The sequence below is a fragment of the Populus trichocarpa genome, chromosome 19 (assembly GCF_000002775.5).
Source record: "Populus trichocarpa isolate Nisqually-1 chromosome 19, P.trichocarpa_v4.1, whole genome shotgun sequence".
NCBI lineage: Eukaryota > Viridiplantae > Streptophyta > Magnoliopsida > Malpighiales > Salicaceae > Populus > Populus trichocarpa.
In genome coordinates, this window is record NC_037303.2 from 11,029,471 (window position 1) to 11,049,435 (window position 19,965).

General features: G+C 33.6%; 2 protein-coding genes across 7 annotated transcripts in view; both read left to right on the forward strand.

Annotated features, from left to right (window-relative positions):
- The window catches only part of LOC18108419 (disease resistance-like protein DSC1), a 110,648-nt gene that overhangs the window by 17,380 nt on the left and 73,303 nt on the right, over window positions 1-19,965 (forward strand). The window contains exons 5-7 of one of the 6 annotated variants that reach the window (XM_024591681.2): window positions 74-1,531; window positions 1,617-2,273; window positions 2,367-3,161. The exons of 2 other annotated variants lie outside the window; for them this stretch is intronic. In XM_024591681.2, coding sequence (XP_024447449.2) covers window positions 74-1,531; window positions 1,617-2,273; window positions 2,367-2,801 — 2,550 coding nt within the window. In that variant the 3' untranslated portion in view covers window positions 2,802-3,161. Of the gene's footprint in view, window positions 1-73; window positions 1,532-1,616; window positions 2,274-2,366; window positions 3,162-19,965 lie in introns of those variants that run through there. 3 more of the 6 variants (XM_052449748.1, XM_052449751.1, XM_052449750.1) reach the window with 3 other exon arrangements.
- On the forward strand, window positions 5,176-8,256 carry LOC127904813 (disease resistance protein RPV1-like). The gene is made up of 3 exons (XM_052449756.1): window positions 5,176-5,371; window positions 5,859-6,412; window positions 7,736-8,256. Exons 2-3 carry the CDS (start codon window positions 5,919-5,921, stop codon window positions 7,992-7,994), a joined length of 753 nt encoding a protein of 250 aa, XP_052305716.1. The 5' UTR covers window positions 5,176-5,371; window positions 5,859-5,918; the 3' UTR covers window positions 7,995-8,256.

A 19,965-nucleotide genomic window follows, 5' to 3' on the forward strand; every position in this document is an offset into this window, starting at 1 on the left:
GCATAGTTCTTTCTTTGAAATTTATTGTGGTATGCACTTGTAATTTCTTTCTGTTGATTTCATTTTGCTTCAGAATCTCGTCAATTTAAAAGATGTCAACCTCAGCAATTGCGAGCACATAACTTTCATGCCAAACCTTTCAAAGGCCAGAAACCTTGAGAGATTGAATCTTCAATTCTGTACAAGTTTGGTTAAGTTTCCTTCATCTGTTCAGCATCTGGACAAGCTTGTTGATTTAGATTTGAGAGGCTGCAAAAGACTAATCAATCTTCCCAGTAGATTTAATTCAAGTTTTCTGGAGACTCTGAACCTTTCTGGTTGTTCAAATATCAAGAAGTGCCCAGAGACTGCAAGGAAACTGACATATTTAAATTTAAATGAGACTGCTGTTGAAGAGCTTCCCCAATCAATTGGGGAACAAAGTGGACTTGTTGCGTTGAATTTGAAAAACTGCAAACACCTGGTTAATCTTCCAGAAAACATTTATTTGTTGAAATCTCTTCTCATAGCTGACTTCTCTGGCTGCTCATCTATCAGCAGGCTTCCTGATTTTTCGAGGAATATAAGATACTTGTACTTGAATGGAACTGCAATAGAAGAACTGCCATCTTCAATTGGTGGTCTAAGGGAACTTATTTATTTAGATCTAGTTGGCTGCAACTTGCTAAAGAATCTGCCGAGTGCGGTTTCTAAGTTGGGATGCCTTAAAAAACTTGATCTTTCCGGTTGCTCAAGTGTCACGGAGTTTCCAAAGGTTTCTAATACTATAAAGGAGCTGTATTTAAATGGGACAGCAATACGAGAGATTCCCTCTTCAATAGAATGTTTGTTTGATCTTGCTGAATTGCACCTGCGAAACTGCAAACAATTTGAGATTCTTCCAAGCAGCATCTGCAAGTTGAGAAAACTGGAGAGGCTTAATCTCTCAGGTTGCGTCCAATTTCGGGATTTTCCAGAAGTTTTGGAGCCGATGGTATGTTTGAGATATCTCTATTTAGAACAGACAAGCATAACAGAGTTGCCTTCACCGATTGGAAATCTGATGGGACTTGCCTGCTTGGAAGTGGGAAACTGCAAATATCTAAAAGACATCGAATGTTTTGTTGACTTGCAATTGCCCGAGAGATGCGTGGATTTAGATTCTTTGCGTAAGCTAAATCTAGATGGTTGCAGTCTATCGGAAGTGCCGGACAGTCTTGGTCGTTTTTCGTCACTAGAAGTGTTAGAACTAAGTGGAAACAATTTTCAGACTATACCTATAAGCATCAATAAACTCTTTGAGTTGCAATATCTCGGATTAAGGAATTGCACGAGACTTGAATCATTACCGGAGCTTCCACCACGGCTATCAAAGTTGGATGCAGACAATTGCGAGAGTTTGCATTATCTAGTATCAAGCTCATCAACTGTAGTTGAGGGGAACATTTTTGAATTCATTTTCACTAATTGCTCGAGATCGCGTTGGTTCAATCAAATCTTGGCGTACTCATTATTGAAATTTCAACTTTACACCAAAAGGTTATACCATCAGGTTTGTTTCTCAAACCTCTGATATACATCTTTTTTTCTTTGCCACCTTTCATTTAAAAAAGATGCTATTTGAGTTGTGTTTACAGCTGCCCGATGTTCCAGAAGGGGCATGTAGTTTCTGCCTCCCTGCAAATGCGACTCCGGAGTGGTTTAGCCATCAAAGTTGGGGATCTACAGTAACATTCCAGCTATCTTCACATTGGGCTAATAGCCAGTTCTTGGGTTTCTCTCTTTGCGCTGTCATTGCATTTCATTCTTTCGGCCATAGTTTGCAAGTTAAATGCACATATCACTTCAGCAATGAGCACGGTGATAGCCATGATCTCTATTGCTATCTCCATGGTTGGTATGATGAGAAGCGCATTGACTCAGAACACATACTCGTGGGATTTGATCCCTGCCTGGTTGCTAAAGAAGATTATATGTTTAGTGAATACAGTGAGGTCTCAGTTGAATTCCAACTGGAAGATATAAAAGGCAATCTCTTACCATTGGATCTTTGTCAAGTACATAAATGTGGGGTCCGCCTACTGTATGAAGATGAGATACATCCCTTTGATTTGATCATGCCAGGCTCCTCTCGTTTTCATCCTCTGGAGCGAGATGGATTGGAAGCAAGGTTCCAAGCCAAGAGAGCAAGGTTCCAAGCCAATAGAGGGGAGGATTCTTCTATCATGCGTAGGACGTATGAATTATTGGATTATGAACTTTATTCCGAAAGGTTCAGATTACCCCGGCATGTGGTCTGTTTCTCAAGCCTCTGACATGCTTTTTTCTTTCCTTCTATATTTGCAATGTCTTGTTTTAAAAAGATGCTATTTGAATTGTGTTAACAGGAGGCATCTAGTTTCTACCTTCTTGGAGATGTGAGTCCGGAGTGGTTTAGCCATCAAAGTTGGGGATCTATAGTAACATTCCAGCTATCTTCGTATCGTGATAGCAGCGAGTTCTTGGGTTTCTGTCTTTGCGCTGTCATTGCATCTTATTCTTTCAATCCTGATTTGGTAGTTAAATGCACATATCACTTCCGCAATGAGCACGGTGATAGCCATGATCTCTATTGCTATCTCCATGAGAAGTTTGATGAGAGGTGCATCTACTCAGATCTCATATTTGTGGGATTTGATCCCTGTTTGGTTGTCAAAGAAAAGGATATGTTTAGTGAATACAGTGAGGTCTCAGTTGAATTCCAACCAGAAGATTTTTACGGCAATCTCTTCCCATTAGATTGTTGTCAAGTGGTTGAGTGTGGGGTTCGTGTATTGCAATGATGGATTGGAAGCAATGTTCCAAGCCAAGAGAGCAAATGTTGCCAGACAATGACATGATATGGGATGATGGTTTTGACGATGTTACTCTCCCGATAAAAAAAGAGAAGGCATAATTAATAGGAAACTTGGGTTTCACGGTAGAAATAATTTAATAATTATTTTGACAAGGATATAGAGGTGTGAATTGCTGTCCAGTCCAAGAAAATTTGAATGTGACAATTGGGTTTTTCTTTTATTTATTTTTATCAGTGATGTGTTCTTCTTTACCTTTTGCAAAATTTGACAAAATCCAAACTTGATGGATGAAATGGAGAGCATATCTTTTAGAGACAACTTTAATATATTATTATTCTGTTAAAATTTAGTCTTCCTAGTTTAGCAAAGCTAATTGTTTTTTATTTAAGTTATTTGGTAATGAAACACACCTTCTTTTCCGATATTTGTTTTTGGATCCTATGTACTTAAATTTTAATTTTAATTTTAATTTTTTTAAAAATTAAAAAAGATGAAATTAATAAAATAAAATTATGTTATTTATAGATATAAAATTATAAAGATTAAATAATTATATTTTAATATGAAAACAACCTTTTATTTTCTTGCAAGCATTTTTTAGTAATCTCAAGATTCCAAAGACGGATGCCTGTACCTCCACCGTCGGATTCTCCTTTTCTTTTGGGTTCTGCTCATCAAAGAGCAAATTGATGGTTCCTTTCCATCATTTTTTCTCTCTTTGGCTTGAGTTTTTTATCCATGGTTGAATGACTTAATCACAACCTAAATCATGAAATAAAAAAATAATTTTAATTATAAAATTGTAATACATATCCATAACAATTTAATCTAAACTTGATGAATATCAATCTAACCCGATCCAGTCCAAATAAATAAACTTTTTTTAATATTATTTTGCATAATAAATAATGAATAAAATATAAATATTATCAAAACTGACTCAAAACCCAACCCAAACCTAACTCAAGATACACACACTTATCATTTAATACATTTATAAATACTTTAAATATTTTATTTTTTATTAAATATTAAATAATAGTCAAATAATAAATACCTATATGAATATCTAAAACTTAATATATAAGATATAAATATCTAAATTTTTTATCCGATAAGTAATGTATACGCTCATCCATACACATCCCTGCCATCAAGTGAAAAAAATTGGATTTTTTTATAATACAGAAAATATATAATTTGTGTATGCTCATTAAATTTGTTTCACATGGTATTAATATTCTCCATGCTCACTAGGTCAATTAGGACGATAATGTTTTAATTATTTTTAGATGTTAACTTGGTTTAGTTTGAACTAGATTTGATTAAATTATTAAAAATCTGGTAATAAATTTTGCCAGGTCACTATCTTATTTAACTTGACTAAAAACTCTACTCTAGTCAAACTTAATATATCATTATACTTATAATATATCTTTATGTTTTCAAATATGTTTATTATGTATTTCCATGTTATTTTTTTTTAATATACTAGTTTAACAAGTTTTACCAATCAATTTGATAAAATTTCATTTCATATTGAAAACGCTCTTACACTACACAAGAGCATGATTTTATTTCTTTGAAAAAACTGAAATTTTTATTTCTAAACTCTTTTATTCTTAAGTAATTTTGAAATTTTAATTTTTTAAAAACATATAATCAATTTTAAGCAAATATTTTATGATAAAATGCTTTATCAAAAATAAATATTTTTTCATTTAAACATATAAAAATTTCAAACAAACAATAAAGGTTGCTAGTGTAGTCAAAATTATTTTTTGAAATACTTTTTGTTTATAAATATATTGAAATAATTTAAATTTTTCAACAAATATTTTTAAGTTTAAACATATAAATATTTTAAACAAACAGTCTAGGGTTTGTTTGTAAGTATGGTAAAAATTATTTTTTAAAATATTTTTTGTTTAGAAATATATTAAAATAATATATAATAGTTGCTTTTGAGATTTAAAACTTGAATATACAACAATTCATCATTGTTATTTTGATTATTAATTATTATCTTAAGTTAATCTTTGATGCTTTAAATTAAGAAAATTAATTAATAATATAATTTTATAATTATATTATTAAATTTGGCTCTAGATTATATTAAATTAAATAATTTGTTGAGATATTAATAGTGTGAAAGTTTTAGTTAAGAGAGAGACCAATGACATTTGACAATTTTTTTCAGATTTTAAAAAATATTTTTGAGTACATATATATTTTAACAAATGATAATATTGTTTTTGAATGATCTGAAAATAATAAGATATATTAAAAAAATTAAATTTTATACAAATTATTTTAATTTTTTTAAAAGAAATGTCTCCTTCGCCAGTAAACTACTTGACCAATAGTTAGGAATTGTCTTCCCTTTTAGCTTTGGTATCCATTTTCCATGGAAAAGATCATCTGGTGACGTTCTCGATCTCTTGTTGGAAACAAGAATCAGTGTTGTTTTTCTTCTATGGTTTCTTGGCTGACTGAAACATCAAACAAGAAAGTTGCTGCCGAACCCCTCTTACTGTCTTTCCTGTATCCACTCTGTAAGTCCAAACTCTTTGCTTCTTTCCACTTTGTAGTATTCAAATTGATGCTACCGTTAGTTTTAATTATCAACTCTCTCTGGGTTTATTGATTGAGATTGCATGTTTATTTGATAAATGAAGCGTACTGTAAAGCTCCAAGTCTCACGGTTTGCCTTTGAGTTTAGCTGAATGAAAGATTTATTTGCTGAGATTTAAGTAAAAAAGTTATGTTCTTATCAAATTATTGAGCGTAAGCCTACATTTGAGCATGGTTTCTAACTTTCTAGTCCATTAACAAGCCGCAAGTATTCCCATTTTGTCGGCATTTTGGGGTGGAAGGATCTGGTGATTTTTTTGTGAAGAAATTTTTGAATCCTTGATATTTGTAAGGTGGGTTTCAGAGTTTAGTGTTTAATGAGTTTAGTGATTTGTCCTTCTCTTAAAATTCTCGACTGTTGTTTAGTGTTATCGACTGTGATTTATATCCTTAATTTTTCTTTACTAGGTGAAAAAGAGAGCATCAATGAACTTTTAATTTCAAGTGATTTTCTGCACAAGCTAGTGAATGTCGGATATGGCATCGTCTTCTGCAACTGCTCAACAATGGAAGTATGATGTATTCCTCAGTTTTAGAGGCAAGGATACTCGTGACAATTTTACCAGCCATCTCTATGATGCCTTATGTCATAAACAAATCAAGACTTTCATAGATAATGATCTTGAAAGGGGTGAAGAAATTGAACCTACACTGTTGAGAACAATTGAAGATTCAAGAATTTCAGTAGTGATATTCTCAAAAAACTATGCATCTTCTCCGTGGTGTGTGGATGAACTGGTGAAGATACTAGAATGCAAGAGAACTTGTGGGCAGATTGTTTTACCAGGTTTTTTTTTTTATCATGTAGACCCATCTGATGTAGATGAACAGAGAGGGAGTTTTGGAAATGCATTTGCTAAACTTGAAAGAAATTTTAAATGGAAGATGGACAAGGTTTCAAGCTGGAGAGCTGACTTGACAAATGCGGCCATTATTTCTGGATGGGATTCACAAGTCACTAGGTAACCTTTTCTCTCTATTCTATACCATTTGCAGGTTTCACTTGAATACATGAATATAAGTATTATTTGTGCCATTTTTAGCATGCCCGTTTCCTAACATAGCTAAAATTATGCATAATGCTAAAAAGGCTGATTTCCAATGGGTATGGAACTAGCTAAGGGTTGGAAAATAAATAAGAACAATAAAGTTCCCTTACTTTGCACTTTTAAGATTTTCGAAAGAATGCACAATAAAGTTTCTTTATTTTTAGCTGCCTTGGAAATGATGGAGTTACTGTTCCACATTAAATTTCAAAACACTAATTAGACAAAGGGGCTAGATGTTTATGGACACGGTAATAGAATCTGCCATTGTTCTTTACTAATAAAAGTTTTTTAAGAATCAACACTTGGCAATTATCGAATTACTAGCTTAGTACATTGTTTAGTTAGGTGAAGTAACTCGATCCTTTTTGAGGTGACACATCAATTATATCAGATATTACAGAATTAAGTATTTCTAGCATTATTCAGTATGCAAACCAAATTATACTTTGCATTATCTTCATTATTCTATTTACTTTTTTTTGGGATAACTTTTGTTTTACTTACGCTTGTTCCTTGTATTTGGTAGGCCTGAGTCCAAACTTGTAAGTGAAATTGTGCAATTCATTTTGAAAAAAATTGAACCACACATCATTAGGTGACTCTAAGGACCTAGATGGGATAGATTCACGCATTGAATGACTCAAAACACTTTTATGAAATGGTCATTTAATATAGTCGCTTAAAAGGGGCAGTCCAAATTATACTTGCTCATCATGAAATGGTCATTTAATATAGTCGCTTAAAAGGGGCAGTCCTTTGACATGTTCTTTAGCAATTTAATTAGTTTATGTTTTCCAGTTCAGGATAATAACTTTAGAAAGCATAACTTTATTTCACTTAAAGGTTATAATATCTCAGTTTGAGCTTTTAAAACTGATTCCCATGTTAATTTGAATCCACAGATAGACTATTACTGTGATGGAACTTAATTGCCCAGTCTTGTGTCACCGCACTTCTTGTGGGTTTACTTGTGCAAAATTATAACTTTTAAATTGTATATGTTCCTGGGACTTCTAAATGAGCCTTAAAAATGCTATGCACTGGTGAATTTCAAGAAACATTATAAATTTAAGAAATTTGAGTTAGTTGCTACAAGCGTGATGATAAAAAAAATTCCAAATGAACTCTTAACAAAAAAATAAAAAATAAAAAGATCCTGCATTATCTTCATTATTCTATTTACTTTTTTTGTGGATAACTTTTGTTTTACTTACGCTTGATCCTTGTATTTGGTAGGCCTGAGTCCAAACTTGTAAGTGAAATTGCTGAAGCTGTTTTCAACAGTATTTCAAGTCAATATGAAAGCTGCTGTTTTATTACCAATGTAAGAGAGAAATCGGAAGAATGTGGTGGGTTGATTCGCTTGCGAGAGGAATTCCTTTCCAGAGTATTAGAGCAGGAAAATCTCCGTATTGACACTCCACGCTCCACGCATGGGATCCACTTTAATCAAGGAAAGGATCCGGCACAAAAAAGTCTTAACTGTTCTAGATGATGTGAATGATGTAGAACAAGTGGAATGTTTAATTGAAAGGCATGATATGTGTTAAGGAAATCAAGCACTGATTAGGCAACAAACCAAATCAGCACTGAATAGGTAGCAAACTTGTAATTGAATCGTTAATTATTTGTTTCCTTGTTTGTAAATAATTAGGCTTGATTATAGGCAATAGTGCAGGATCCTGATGCAGAACTATCAGTATATATTGTAATCTTTTCGTTGATTGAAATAATAAAAAGAATATTATTTCTCTTCATGGTATCAGAGCAATAGTCTAGGTATCAAAATAAAACACAAAGCCTTCAGCCGACTCCTATGGCAGATCAAGGAAGCACAGCAGCAGGCGCAAGATGGGATCATCCCAATCATCAATTTTATCTTCACCATTCAGACCAACCTGGTGCTGTTCTTGTGCCACAATCCCTGGTTGAAGACAACTATAGTACATGGAGCCAATCCATGACTATGGCTCTGACAGTTAAAAATAAGATTGGGTTCATAGATGGCTCAATGAAGGAGCCTGATGAGAAGAAATTTGATGAACATCAACAATGGAACCGATGCAATAGTCTGGTGAAAACTTGGCTATTAGGATCCATGTCCAAAGAAATTGCCACAAGCGTCATCAACTGCAAAGATGCCAGACAGATGTGGCTTGACTTACAGGAACGATTCTCGCATGTAAATGTGGTTCAACTATTTAATGTTGAGAATGAAATTCATGACTGTGTGCAGGGAAACATGTCTGTAGGGTCTTACTTCACAAAGCTAAAGGGCCTATGGGATGAACGTGATGCACTTTGCACTTTTCCAACATGCACTTGTGGGGCAATCAAAGAAGTAGCTGCATATATGGAGACACAGAAAACCATGAAATTCCTCATGGATCTTAATGATTCATACGTAGGTGTTCACAGCAACACTCTGTTACAAGATCCATTACCCACAGTAAACAAAGCATATTCACTGGTCATTCGCCATGAGAAACAATCAGAGGTGACAACAGGGAAAAGCCATCCTCAGCCTGAGGCTGCTGTCTTCGCTGTGAGGAATTCAAACCATGAGATTGAAGCTGAACTGAGATGCTTCAAGTGTAACAGAACAAACCACATTGCCAAGGATTGCCGTGCACATCTCAGATGCACCTTTTGCCGATGGAAGGGACATATAGCAGAATATTGTCGCAAAAAGAAAGCAGTGACTGAAGCTGAGTTTAATGCGACAATTTCCAAAGGCAACCAAGTGGCATCACACAAGAGTGAAAGAAAGGAGATGAGTTTTCCCTTCACAACTGCAGAATGCAAACAGATACTCAACATGCTAAAGAATAAAACAACTTCTGCCAATCATGTTGGTAACTGCCCAACTCATGATGAACTCTCGGGTAAGGCTTTTTCACTCATTTCTAATGGCAACAGAAGTACATGGATTTTGGACAGTGGATGCACAGATCATATGATTTCTGATCAAAACCTGTTCACATACTCAAGACCTGTCAATGGCCGCACTGTTGAATTACCGAATGGGTCAATAACACAAGTAACTCATGTTGGCAGAGTTCACCTATCCTCTGATTTAATTCTTAACAATGTTTTGTGTGTCCCATATTTCCGATTGAACTTAATTTCAATTAGCAAGCTTGCATCTGATTCCTCTTGTATAACCATCTTTCTAAGCCAATTTTGTGTGATTCAGGACCTACGTTCGGGGAAGATGATTGGGACGGGAATTGAAAGGGAGGGTCTATATTTTCTCGACCAAGCTAAGAAAGGAACATGCAACCATGCCCAAACTCTTCATCCGAACCCTTGGCATCAACGTCTTGGACATCCCTCAGCCAAAGTACCCCAGTTATTTCCTAAAGTTAATTCTTGTTCTCACGATAAATGTTTAATTTGTCCGTTAGCAAAACAAACAAGACTTCCATTTTCTTCAAGTTCCATTACGAGTACATCTCCATTTGATTTAATCCATGTTGACATTTGGGGTGGTTATAAAGTTGCTTCTATTTCAGGTGCAAAATATTTTCTCACTATCGTTGATGATCACACTAGATGCACATGGATTTATCTTATGAAACACAAATCAGACACTAAGGATCTTCTAGTCAACTTCATCAACATGGTTGAAAATCAATTTGATCTCAAGGTCAAAATTATTCGTAGTGACAATGGTCTTGAATTCAAACTCGAAAGCTTTTACGCTAATAAAGGTATCATTCACCAAACTAGTTGCATTAATACTCCACAACAAAATGGTGTTGCCGAACGTAAACATAGACATTTGTTAAATATGGCATGTGCCTTACTTATTCAGGCCGATCTTTCTCATCAATTTTGGGGTGATGCTATTCTTGCTTCTGCTTACCTTATCAATCGCACACCAACCCCCATTCTCCACGGAAAGACACCATATGAAAAATTATTTAACATAATTCCCAATTATTAACACTTACGAGTATTTGGTTGCTTATGTTTTGTTTCCACTCATGCACAGAGTCGCTCCAAATTTGATCCTCGAGCATCTAAATGTATTTTTCTTGGGTATCCTTATGGGAAAAAGGGATATCGAGTCTTTGATCTAGCTACAAAACGGGTCTTAGTATCAAGGGATGTCGTTTTCTTTGAAAATATATTTCCTTCCCTCACACCAAGTGCTGGTACTTCTCCCACTCCCAATTCATTTTTACCTTTTGACATAGACTTTGCACCCCTTCCTCCTATTACCCATCAAACACTCGATGATCTTCCCTCTCCAGCCACCCCTACCCCACACATACTTGATTCCTCACAGATCACTCAACCCGACTCCTCTCCTATTCCTACTCAACCTCTTCATCGTGGCCATCGATCGATTACCACTCCTTCTTATCTGCAGGATTTTCACCTCGACATGACCCTCCCTTCAAGGACTGAACCGTCATCCTCCATGAACTTGGTTCACACTTCAGGTACTGCTTATCCTCTATGTTCTTACTTATCTTATGCTCATCTTTCTCCTAATCATAAAGCTTATACCACTCAGCTCACCCTTCTCAAAGAACCTATCAGTTTTTCCCAGGCTGTTCAGCATCCACAGTGGCGTGAGGCCATGCATCTTGAAATCGCTGCTTTACAAGCTACTGGAACTTGAAGCTTGGTTCCCTTGCCTTCTCATAAACGGCCAATCGGCTGCAAATGGGTCTACAAGATCAAGTTGAAAGCTGATGGGATAGTTGAACGATATAAGGCCCGGCTGGTGGCTAAGGGATACAACCAAATTGAAGTCGTTGATTACCAGGAAACCTTTGCCCCTGTCGCAAAAATGGTCACTGTCCGTATCTTACTCAGTGTGGCAGCTTTGCATGGTTGGCATCTCCACCAATTAGATGTCAACAATGCATTCTTGAATGGCGACTTGGATGAGGATGTTTACATGCCACTGCCTCCTGGCTTCGGACGAAAAGGGGAGACACGAGTTTGTAAACTCCATAAATCCCTATATGGCTTGAAACAAGCCTCTAGACAATGGTTTACCAAGTTGTCCAATGCACTCAAGGCTGCAGGATTCCACCAGTCTTTATCTGATTATTCTTTGTTTGTCCGCAGCTATCAGGGTAACTTTCTAGCATTACTGATATATGTGGATGATGTGATATTGGCTGGAAACAATTTGCAGGACATAGAGAACACCAAGCTTTTCTTGTCCAGACAATTTAAGCTGAGAGACTTGGGACAACTTAAGTACTTCCTTGGCATAGAAGTTGCAAGATCACGAAATGGGATCCGTTTGTCACAGAGAAAATACGCCCTCGACATTTTGAATGATACAGGATTTTTGGGTGCCAAGCCATCCCGGTTTCCTTTGGACCAAAATGTATCATTAACACAATCTGATGGCAAGCTTTTGGAGGATGGATCAGCATACAGAAGGTTAGTTGGAAGGTTGATATATCTGACTATAACTAGACCCGACTTGACTTATGTTGTGCACATCTTAAGTCAGTTCATGGACAAACCTCGGCAACCTCATCTAGCAGCAGCTCATCAAGTCCTCAAATATATCAAACAAACACCTAGACAAGGCATCATATTACCATCCACGGGTAACCTTCAGTTACAAGCATTTTGTGATGCTGATTGGGCTCGTTGTAAGGACATAAGGAGATTAGTTACCGGTTATTGCATTTTACTTAGAGGAGCACCTATTTCTTGGAGGACCAAGAAACAAACGACGGTATCGCGTTCAAGTGGTCCAGATCCTGATGCAGAACTATCAGTATATATTGTAATCTTTTCGTTGATTGAAATAATAAGAAGAATATTATTTCTCTTCATTTGGTCCAGGAAGTAGAATTCTTGTAACGTCCAGAGATAGACAAGTGCTTAAGAATGTGGCTGATGAAATATACGAGGTTGAGGAATTAAATTGCAGTGAAGCTCGTCAACTCTTCAGTTTGTCTGTCTTCAAAGGAAACCACATTCCAAAAGATTATATGGGCCTATAAATCAGGGCAGTAAAGTATGCTAAAGGAAACCCATTGGCTCTTAAAGTTTTGGGTTCCTTTCTATTTGACCTAAGGAAAGAGGACTGGGAAAATGCATTGAATAAACTTGAAAGAAATCCTCAGCTGAAAATTTATAATATGTTGAAAGTAAGTTTAATTTGATGCACTTGGTGATGAAGAGAAGAACATATTTTTATAATATGTTGAAAGTAAGTTTAATTTGATGCACTTGGTGATGAAGAGAAGAACATATTTCTTGATATTGCGTGTTTCTTTAAAGGGAAGCAAATTGATTGCGTGAGGAGAATACTGGATGGTTGTGGTTTCTCAACAAATATTGGAGTTTTTTTTCTTGCTGAAAGGTGCCTCATTACTATTTCAAATGGAAAGCTTGAAATGCATGATCTGCTGCAAGAAATGGCTTTTGAAATTGTCTGACAAGAATCCATAAAAGAACTGGGAAAACGTAGTATGTTATGGAGTCCTAGGGATGTCAATCAAGTTTTGACAAAAAATCTGGTGAGTGTCATGTATGTGAATGCTTAATTTCTTTCATTTCTTGTTTCTTTTTCGATATTTGGTCTATGAAGTTTGAAAGTATTCACATATGACCATGGATTTGTGTTACTTATCATGCTTTATTTTTTTCCTTGCTGTGATCTTTAGGGAACTGAAAAGGTTGAAGGGATATTCTTTGACACCTCTAAAATAAAAGAAATCAAGTTAAGCTCTAAAGCTTTTGCGCGGATGTATAATCTTAGATTGCTCAAAATTTATAATTCTGAAGTTGGAAAGAACTGTAAAGTGTACCATCCTAATGGTCTCAAATCACTTTCTGATGAGTTGAGGTATCTCCATTGGGATGGATACCCTCTGAAATCTTTGCCATCCAATTTTCATCCAGAGAACCTTGTTGAACTTAACCTGTCACACAGCAAGGTTCGAGAACTTTGGAAGGGGGACCAGGTATGGTTTGGTCACTACACATGTAATCTTTCTCCTCTTTCAAATGAAATTTAAAATGTACAGATACTAATTTTTTTTTGTTATCAATGCTATGATGGTGCAGAATCTTGTGAATTTAACAGAGGTCAACCTTAGTAATTGTGAGCATCTAACTGCAATTCCAGACCTATCAAAGGCTAAAAATCTTGAGAGATTGAATCTTCAATTTTGTACAACTCTGAAAGTGGTTCCCTCATCTATTCAATTTCTAGAGAAGCTTGTTGATTTGGATCTGAGAAGCTGCACAAGCATTTTGAGTCTTCCAAGAATATTAAATCGAAATATCTCAAGGCTCTTAACCTCTCTGGCTGCTCAAATCTCAAGATGTACCCAGAGACTACAGAGCATGTGATGTATTTAAATTTCAATGAGACTGCAATCAAAGAACTTCCACAATCTATTGGACATCTAAGTAGACTCGTTGCTTTGAATTTGAGGGAATGTAAACAACTTGGGAATCTTCCAGACAGTATTTGTTTGTTGAAGTCTATTGTTATTGTTGATGTCTCTGGCTGCTCAAATGTCACCAAGTTTCCGAACATACCAGGGAATACAAGGTATTTATACTTGAGTGGAACTGCAGTAGAAGAATTTCCATCTTCTGTTGGTCATCTCTGGAGAATCTCTTCTTTGGACCTGTCCAACTGTGGAAGGCTCAAGAATCTTCCAAGTACCATTTATGAGCTGGCATATCTTGAGAAACTTAATCTCTCTGGCTGCTCCAGTGTCACAGAGTTTCCAAATGTTTCGTGGAATATAAAAGAGCTGTATCTGGATGGGACAGCAATAGAAGAAATCCCATCGTCAATCGCGTGTTTTTACAAACTTGTTGAATTGCATCTACGAAACTGTACTAAATTTGAGATTCTTCCTGGGAGTATCTGCAAGTTGAAATCTCTGCAAAAGCTCAACCTCTCAGGTTGCTCTCAATTTAAGAGATTCCCAGGAATTTTGGAGACAATGGAATCTTTGAGATATCTTTACTTGGACAGAATAGGCATAACAAATTTACCCTCACCAATTAGAAATCTAAAGGGGCTTTGTTGCTTAGAATTGGGAAATTGTAAATATTTGGAAGGAAAATATCTTGGTGACTTGCGATTGCTAAACCTAAGTGGTTGTGGAATACTGGAAGTGCCTAAAAGTCTTGGCTGCTTAACCTCAATCCGTCAGTGATTTCGTTTGTAATATTTAATTTAGATATTCAATTTAATAAAAAAAATTCAAAAACCCGCCAAATAACACCGATAACTTTTCAATTCATCGGTGATTTTATCTGTAAAGAACAGTAATTAACAATGCAATTGAGAAGTGAACAATTATGTTGGTAATTGACATGATAAACAACGTCAAGGATATGTGAATAATTTACCAACGAGTTTATCGACGGATTTTACCGATACTCAGTATATATCGATGGAATATTTCCGTCGGTAAAATTCACTGCAATTTACCGATAGAAACATTCCGATAGTATTTCTGTTTGTGTTTATCAATTTTCTGGTAATGATGTATTTATCAAAGAATGAGCAATGTTTTAGTTAAAGTATAGTTTGTATTAGGATTTAACATTTAAACTCCTTATCTAATAAGAATATTCTATATAAGATTTGGTTGAAGATATTGTATAGATCTCTAATATCTTGTAACAGTATAAATAGGGCAATAAAACTACTATGAATAATTGTCATCGTAATTTCAATTCAAGTAAATTATCTTCCTCTTCCTCTTTTATTATTTTTGTTTTCTTCTTTCTTTATCGCTTTTATAGTGCCTTTTTATGTATTTTCTTGCAATTAGGTTCTTTTCTTCTAGACTTATTTTCTTTCATAAATGGTGGTGGGACAAAACAAATAATCTTTTAAAGTTCCAAGATCGGTATCCTTACAATCTGTTTGATTTTATGAGACTATTACCTATCTCCATTCAAGATTAAATTCTTAATTTATAAGAAGAAATTAAAAATAGTAATAGAATTATAACAAGCTATTAATTACCTTAAATATTAACGAGAAATAACATGACATTCCTATTATTTCAAAACAAAGAAAACCCTCATTTCCTTTGTATCAAAGTTAAGTTTGTGTTTTGTTATTCATTCTTGATGTTTATGGTAAATGAACTTACAACAAGCCATTAACATTAGTGAAGAGTAACACATCGAAGCACTTATATAAACTCTTTTTTCCTAAAAAAAAACACTTTTTGATGGTTTTTATAGTTGCTTTCATCTTCTCATGATTGATTTGGGCTGAGAGCACCATCAGGAATCTGCTGGATAATGCAATCTTTTTTGGAATTGTATTTTTATTGTATTCATTGAATATGAATGATATAATTTATAGGATACAAATCTATATCAAACCAAGAAACTAAATATACAAGGAAATTTGGAAACTAATTATAGGAATTAATTTTTGTAATTCAAGAAACAAATATAAAATCTTATACCTATACAATTCCTGATTCGACGAGATAAAATCTCACCACAAGAATCTGCTGGATAATGCAATCTTTCTTGGAGTCAAATTTAAGGGTAATTTCCTTTTTAATTTCCAGGGCAATTTCTACATAAATCATCACTCTAAAGGTTTTTTTTTTGGCAAGAATGGAGTTAAGACAACAAGGGTATAGAAGAATGGGAGAACTTCATCAAATTTCATTTTTCTCCCTGCTAAACCATCGGTATGTTGCTACAAGCTTATTATTATTATTATTATTTGGTAATGACTGGGATTGAACATTTAAATATGACAATTATTAAATTTGTAAAAGACAATATTGCCTTTGGGTTGAGTCCAAAAGGCAACAAAATTGTTTAGTCCAAAAGACAATAATTTTCAATAAAATAATACAAGAAAGTCAATTATAATTTTCTCCTTTTCTTTTTAATTATATTAAATAGAACAACAAACCTTGATTAAATTTGATCCAATTTTGAAATAGTCCTTAAGAGAGTTATTTAGTGTGTAGTTTTTATGGTTATGGTTTAAAAAAAAATTAAAAAAATATTGATTTAAAAAAATATGTGATTGGTTATAATTATTATAAAATAGATTTTCACATGTAAATAAACAAGTATCTATGAATAAAAAATAAATAATATTATAAAACTAAGATTTGAAATATAATATTTAAGTAATAATTTTTATTAACTAAAAAAGTTTTTCTTTATAATTGGATAAAAAACAGAATGTGCCTATCACAACGGCAGATTAAAGAGAGATAGTTATTTATTAATAAAGATTAACAAAACCCCGAAGAATCTTCCCCTTCTTTTTTTTTTTATATATATATATAAAATTATTATATTAAACCCCTTTTAACGTGTTGACTCTTAGCTGATGCAAAGCAGAGTTGACTTTGCTAATTTGGCCTCACCAAGAAAATTAACATGAATTTAATCAGATTCTGCAAATCTGTCTACATAAAGGGTTCCAGCCCAGAAGCCGACGAAGAAGATAAAATCTTCCGCTTTTCATTGCTTTCATACTGTGAGATGATGTTATTGCCTATGAAGCTCGGTTAAGCTAAGATCCAATCGAGCATGGCTATGATCCCTTGGTCTCTAGTTTTTTTTTTTTTTTTGGTAATGACTGGGATTGAACATTCAAATATGGCAATTATTAAATTTGTAAAAGACAAAGTCATTGCCTAAAGGGTTGAATCCAAAAGGGAAAAAAATGCAAGTTTGGTGCTGTTATATAAGGTCATTTTTAAAAATATATTTTACTTAAAATTATTTTTAATTTTTAATTTTTTTATATTATCACATTAATTGGAACGAGGAGAAGGAGAAGGGATAGGGAGAGCAGGAGAGGAGATGCTCTTAATATGGGTTAGAATATTAGTCTGCGGTCGTTTTGAATTGTGTTATTGTACAAAAACGCCCTTTGAATGTTTCCATTTTACTTTATTGCCACTTTGCAATGGATATGAGGTGGGGGTGGTGGTTGCAACTAATTATGTTTCGAGGTCAAATTAATGAACATCAAATATAAGTGCCAGTGGGCACCTAGTTGTGGATCCCAAATGATAAGTTTATTTTAAAAAAGTTAATACGACTTTACTATCAACATCAAATATAAGTGCAAGTGGGGACCTAGTTTATATAAAATACATAAGCATGGGGGTAGAGCTAGGATTATTTGTTGGGGGGGTCAAAATTAATATAACAAAATATAATATTTGTTTTAATGTATTGTACATGAGTTGTAAAAAAAAACCTGCATAATTTAGTTTTATTCAAATAACTTACTATAAATTAACATATAATGACCTTTGTATAAGGTAAAAGGTTCGAAGCAATACCAAATTGAGTCAAAGCAATGGAGTTAATTTCATCTTCATAATGTATCCATCACTTTAATGTTGTTGGTCTTTATACCTATCAAATATAAACATATAAAGTATATAAAAAACATTAGCTAAAGCGAAGCATTATTTATGTTAGATAAACTTTGAAATAAAACTAAAAATAATAAAGAATAATTCTTACATATTTATTTTAACTGTGCTCGTCGTTCTTTCATGAATATAAATTGATGGATACATTATGAGGTGGGGGTGGTGGTTGCAACTAATTATGTTTCAAGGTCAAATTAATGAACATCAAATATAAGTGTCAGTGGGCACCTAGTTGTGGATCCCAAATGATAAGTTTATTTAAAAAAATTAATACGACTTTACCATCAACATCAAATATAAGTGCAAGTGGGGACCTAGTTTATATAAAATACATAAGCATCGGGGTAGAGCTAGGATTATTTGTTGGGGGGTCAAAATTAATATAACAAAATATAATATTTGTTTTAATGTATTGTACATGAGTTGGAAAAAAAAAACTTGCATAATTTAGTTTTATTCAAATAACTTACTATAAATTAACATATAATGACCTTTGTATAAGGTAGAAGGTTTGAAACAATACCAAATTGAGTCAAAGCAATGAAGTTAATTTCATCTTCATAATGTATCCATCACTTTAATGTTGTTGGTCTTTATACCTATCAAATATAAACATATAAAGTATATAAAAAACATTAGCTAAAGCGAAGCATTATTTATGTTAGATAAACTTTGAAATAAAACAAAAAATAATAAAGAATGATTCTTACATATTTATTTTAACTGTACTCGTCGTTCTTTCATGAATATAAATTGATGGATACATTATGAGGTGGGGGTGGTGGTTGCAACTAATTATGTTTCAAGGTCAAATTAATGAACATCAAATATAAGTGTCAGTGGGCACCTAGTTGTGGATCCCAAATGATAAGTTTATTTAAAAAAATTAATACGACTTTACCATCAACATCAAATATAAGTGCAAGTGGGGACCTAGTTTATATAAAATACATCGGGGCAGAGCTAGGATTATTTATTGGGGGGTTAAAATTAATATAACAAAATATAATATTTGTTTTAATGTATTATACATGAGTTGTAAAAAAAAACCCTGTATAATTTAGTTTTATTCAAATAACTTACTATAAATTAACATATAATGGCCTTTGTATAAGGTAGAAGGTTCGAAGCAATACCAAATTGAGTCAAAACAATGAAGTTAATTTCATCTTCATAATGTATCCATCACTTTAATGTTGTTGGTCTTTATACCTATCAAATATAAACATACAAAGTATATAAAAAACATTAGCTAAAGCGAAGCATTATTTATGTTAGATAAACTTTGAAATAAAACAAAAAATAATAAAGAATGATTCTTACATATTTATTTTAATTGTGCTCGTTGTTCTTTCATGAATAGAAATCATCGATTATCATATCAATTGTGAATCTTTCAGCAATTTCTTTTTCTACATAGACAATCAAATAATTTGCAAGAAAATCATCCTCTATTCGATTGCAAAGTCTTATTATAACAATCTTCATCGCTGAAAAAGCTCGTTCACTAGTTGCTGTCGAAATAGTAAGAGTAAAAAAAAGTCGAATTAACCTGTCAACTAGTCCAATGAGACTGAAATCGACGAGGATGTTTTTTACCAGTCAGCGGATATTCAGACATCAAAGGTTGATATGACCCTAGATTAATGTATGCCCTTCAAATTTCATCTTGTTGATTAACCGGATATTCCTAAATTTGAGGACGATTGCTTGGATCTCTAATTAAATGAGCAATGTCGATTGTAGTAAGAGGTTGCTCACTAATCAACGCAGGTTCTTTGAAAACTGAAGCGCATTGGGGCTGATCAACTATAACTTTAACATTACACATTGGAGTTGGTTCACTAGACTGTGAGTTATCAATATTTTTTCTTTTTTTTTCAAAAAAAGAATCAATTCTTCTTATTTTATTCATGGTTCAGTCTAAAATCAAAACATATATCGTGAGAAAAAAATGATAATTTTGGTGGCTCTGCTAAAAAAAAAACATAAAAAAAAAATCAAGCATAATCAAAACAAACCAATAAAATATATCTAATTAATTAGAAAAAAATCATTATAACAAGA

Coding starts and splice junctions, on each gene's coding strand:
- LOC127904813 (XM_052449756.1), top strand. CDS start 5,919: ATGTCGGATATGGCATCGTCTTCTGCAACTGCTCAACAATGGAAGTAT. Junction 6,413..7,735: donor TGGGATTCACAAGTCACTAG/GTAACCTTTTCT, acceptor TGTATTTGGTAG/GCCTGAGTCCAAACTTGTAA.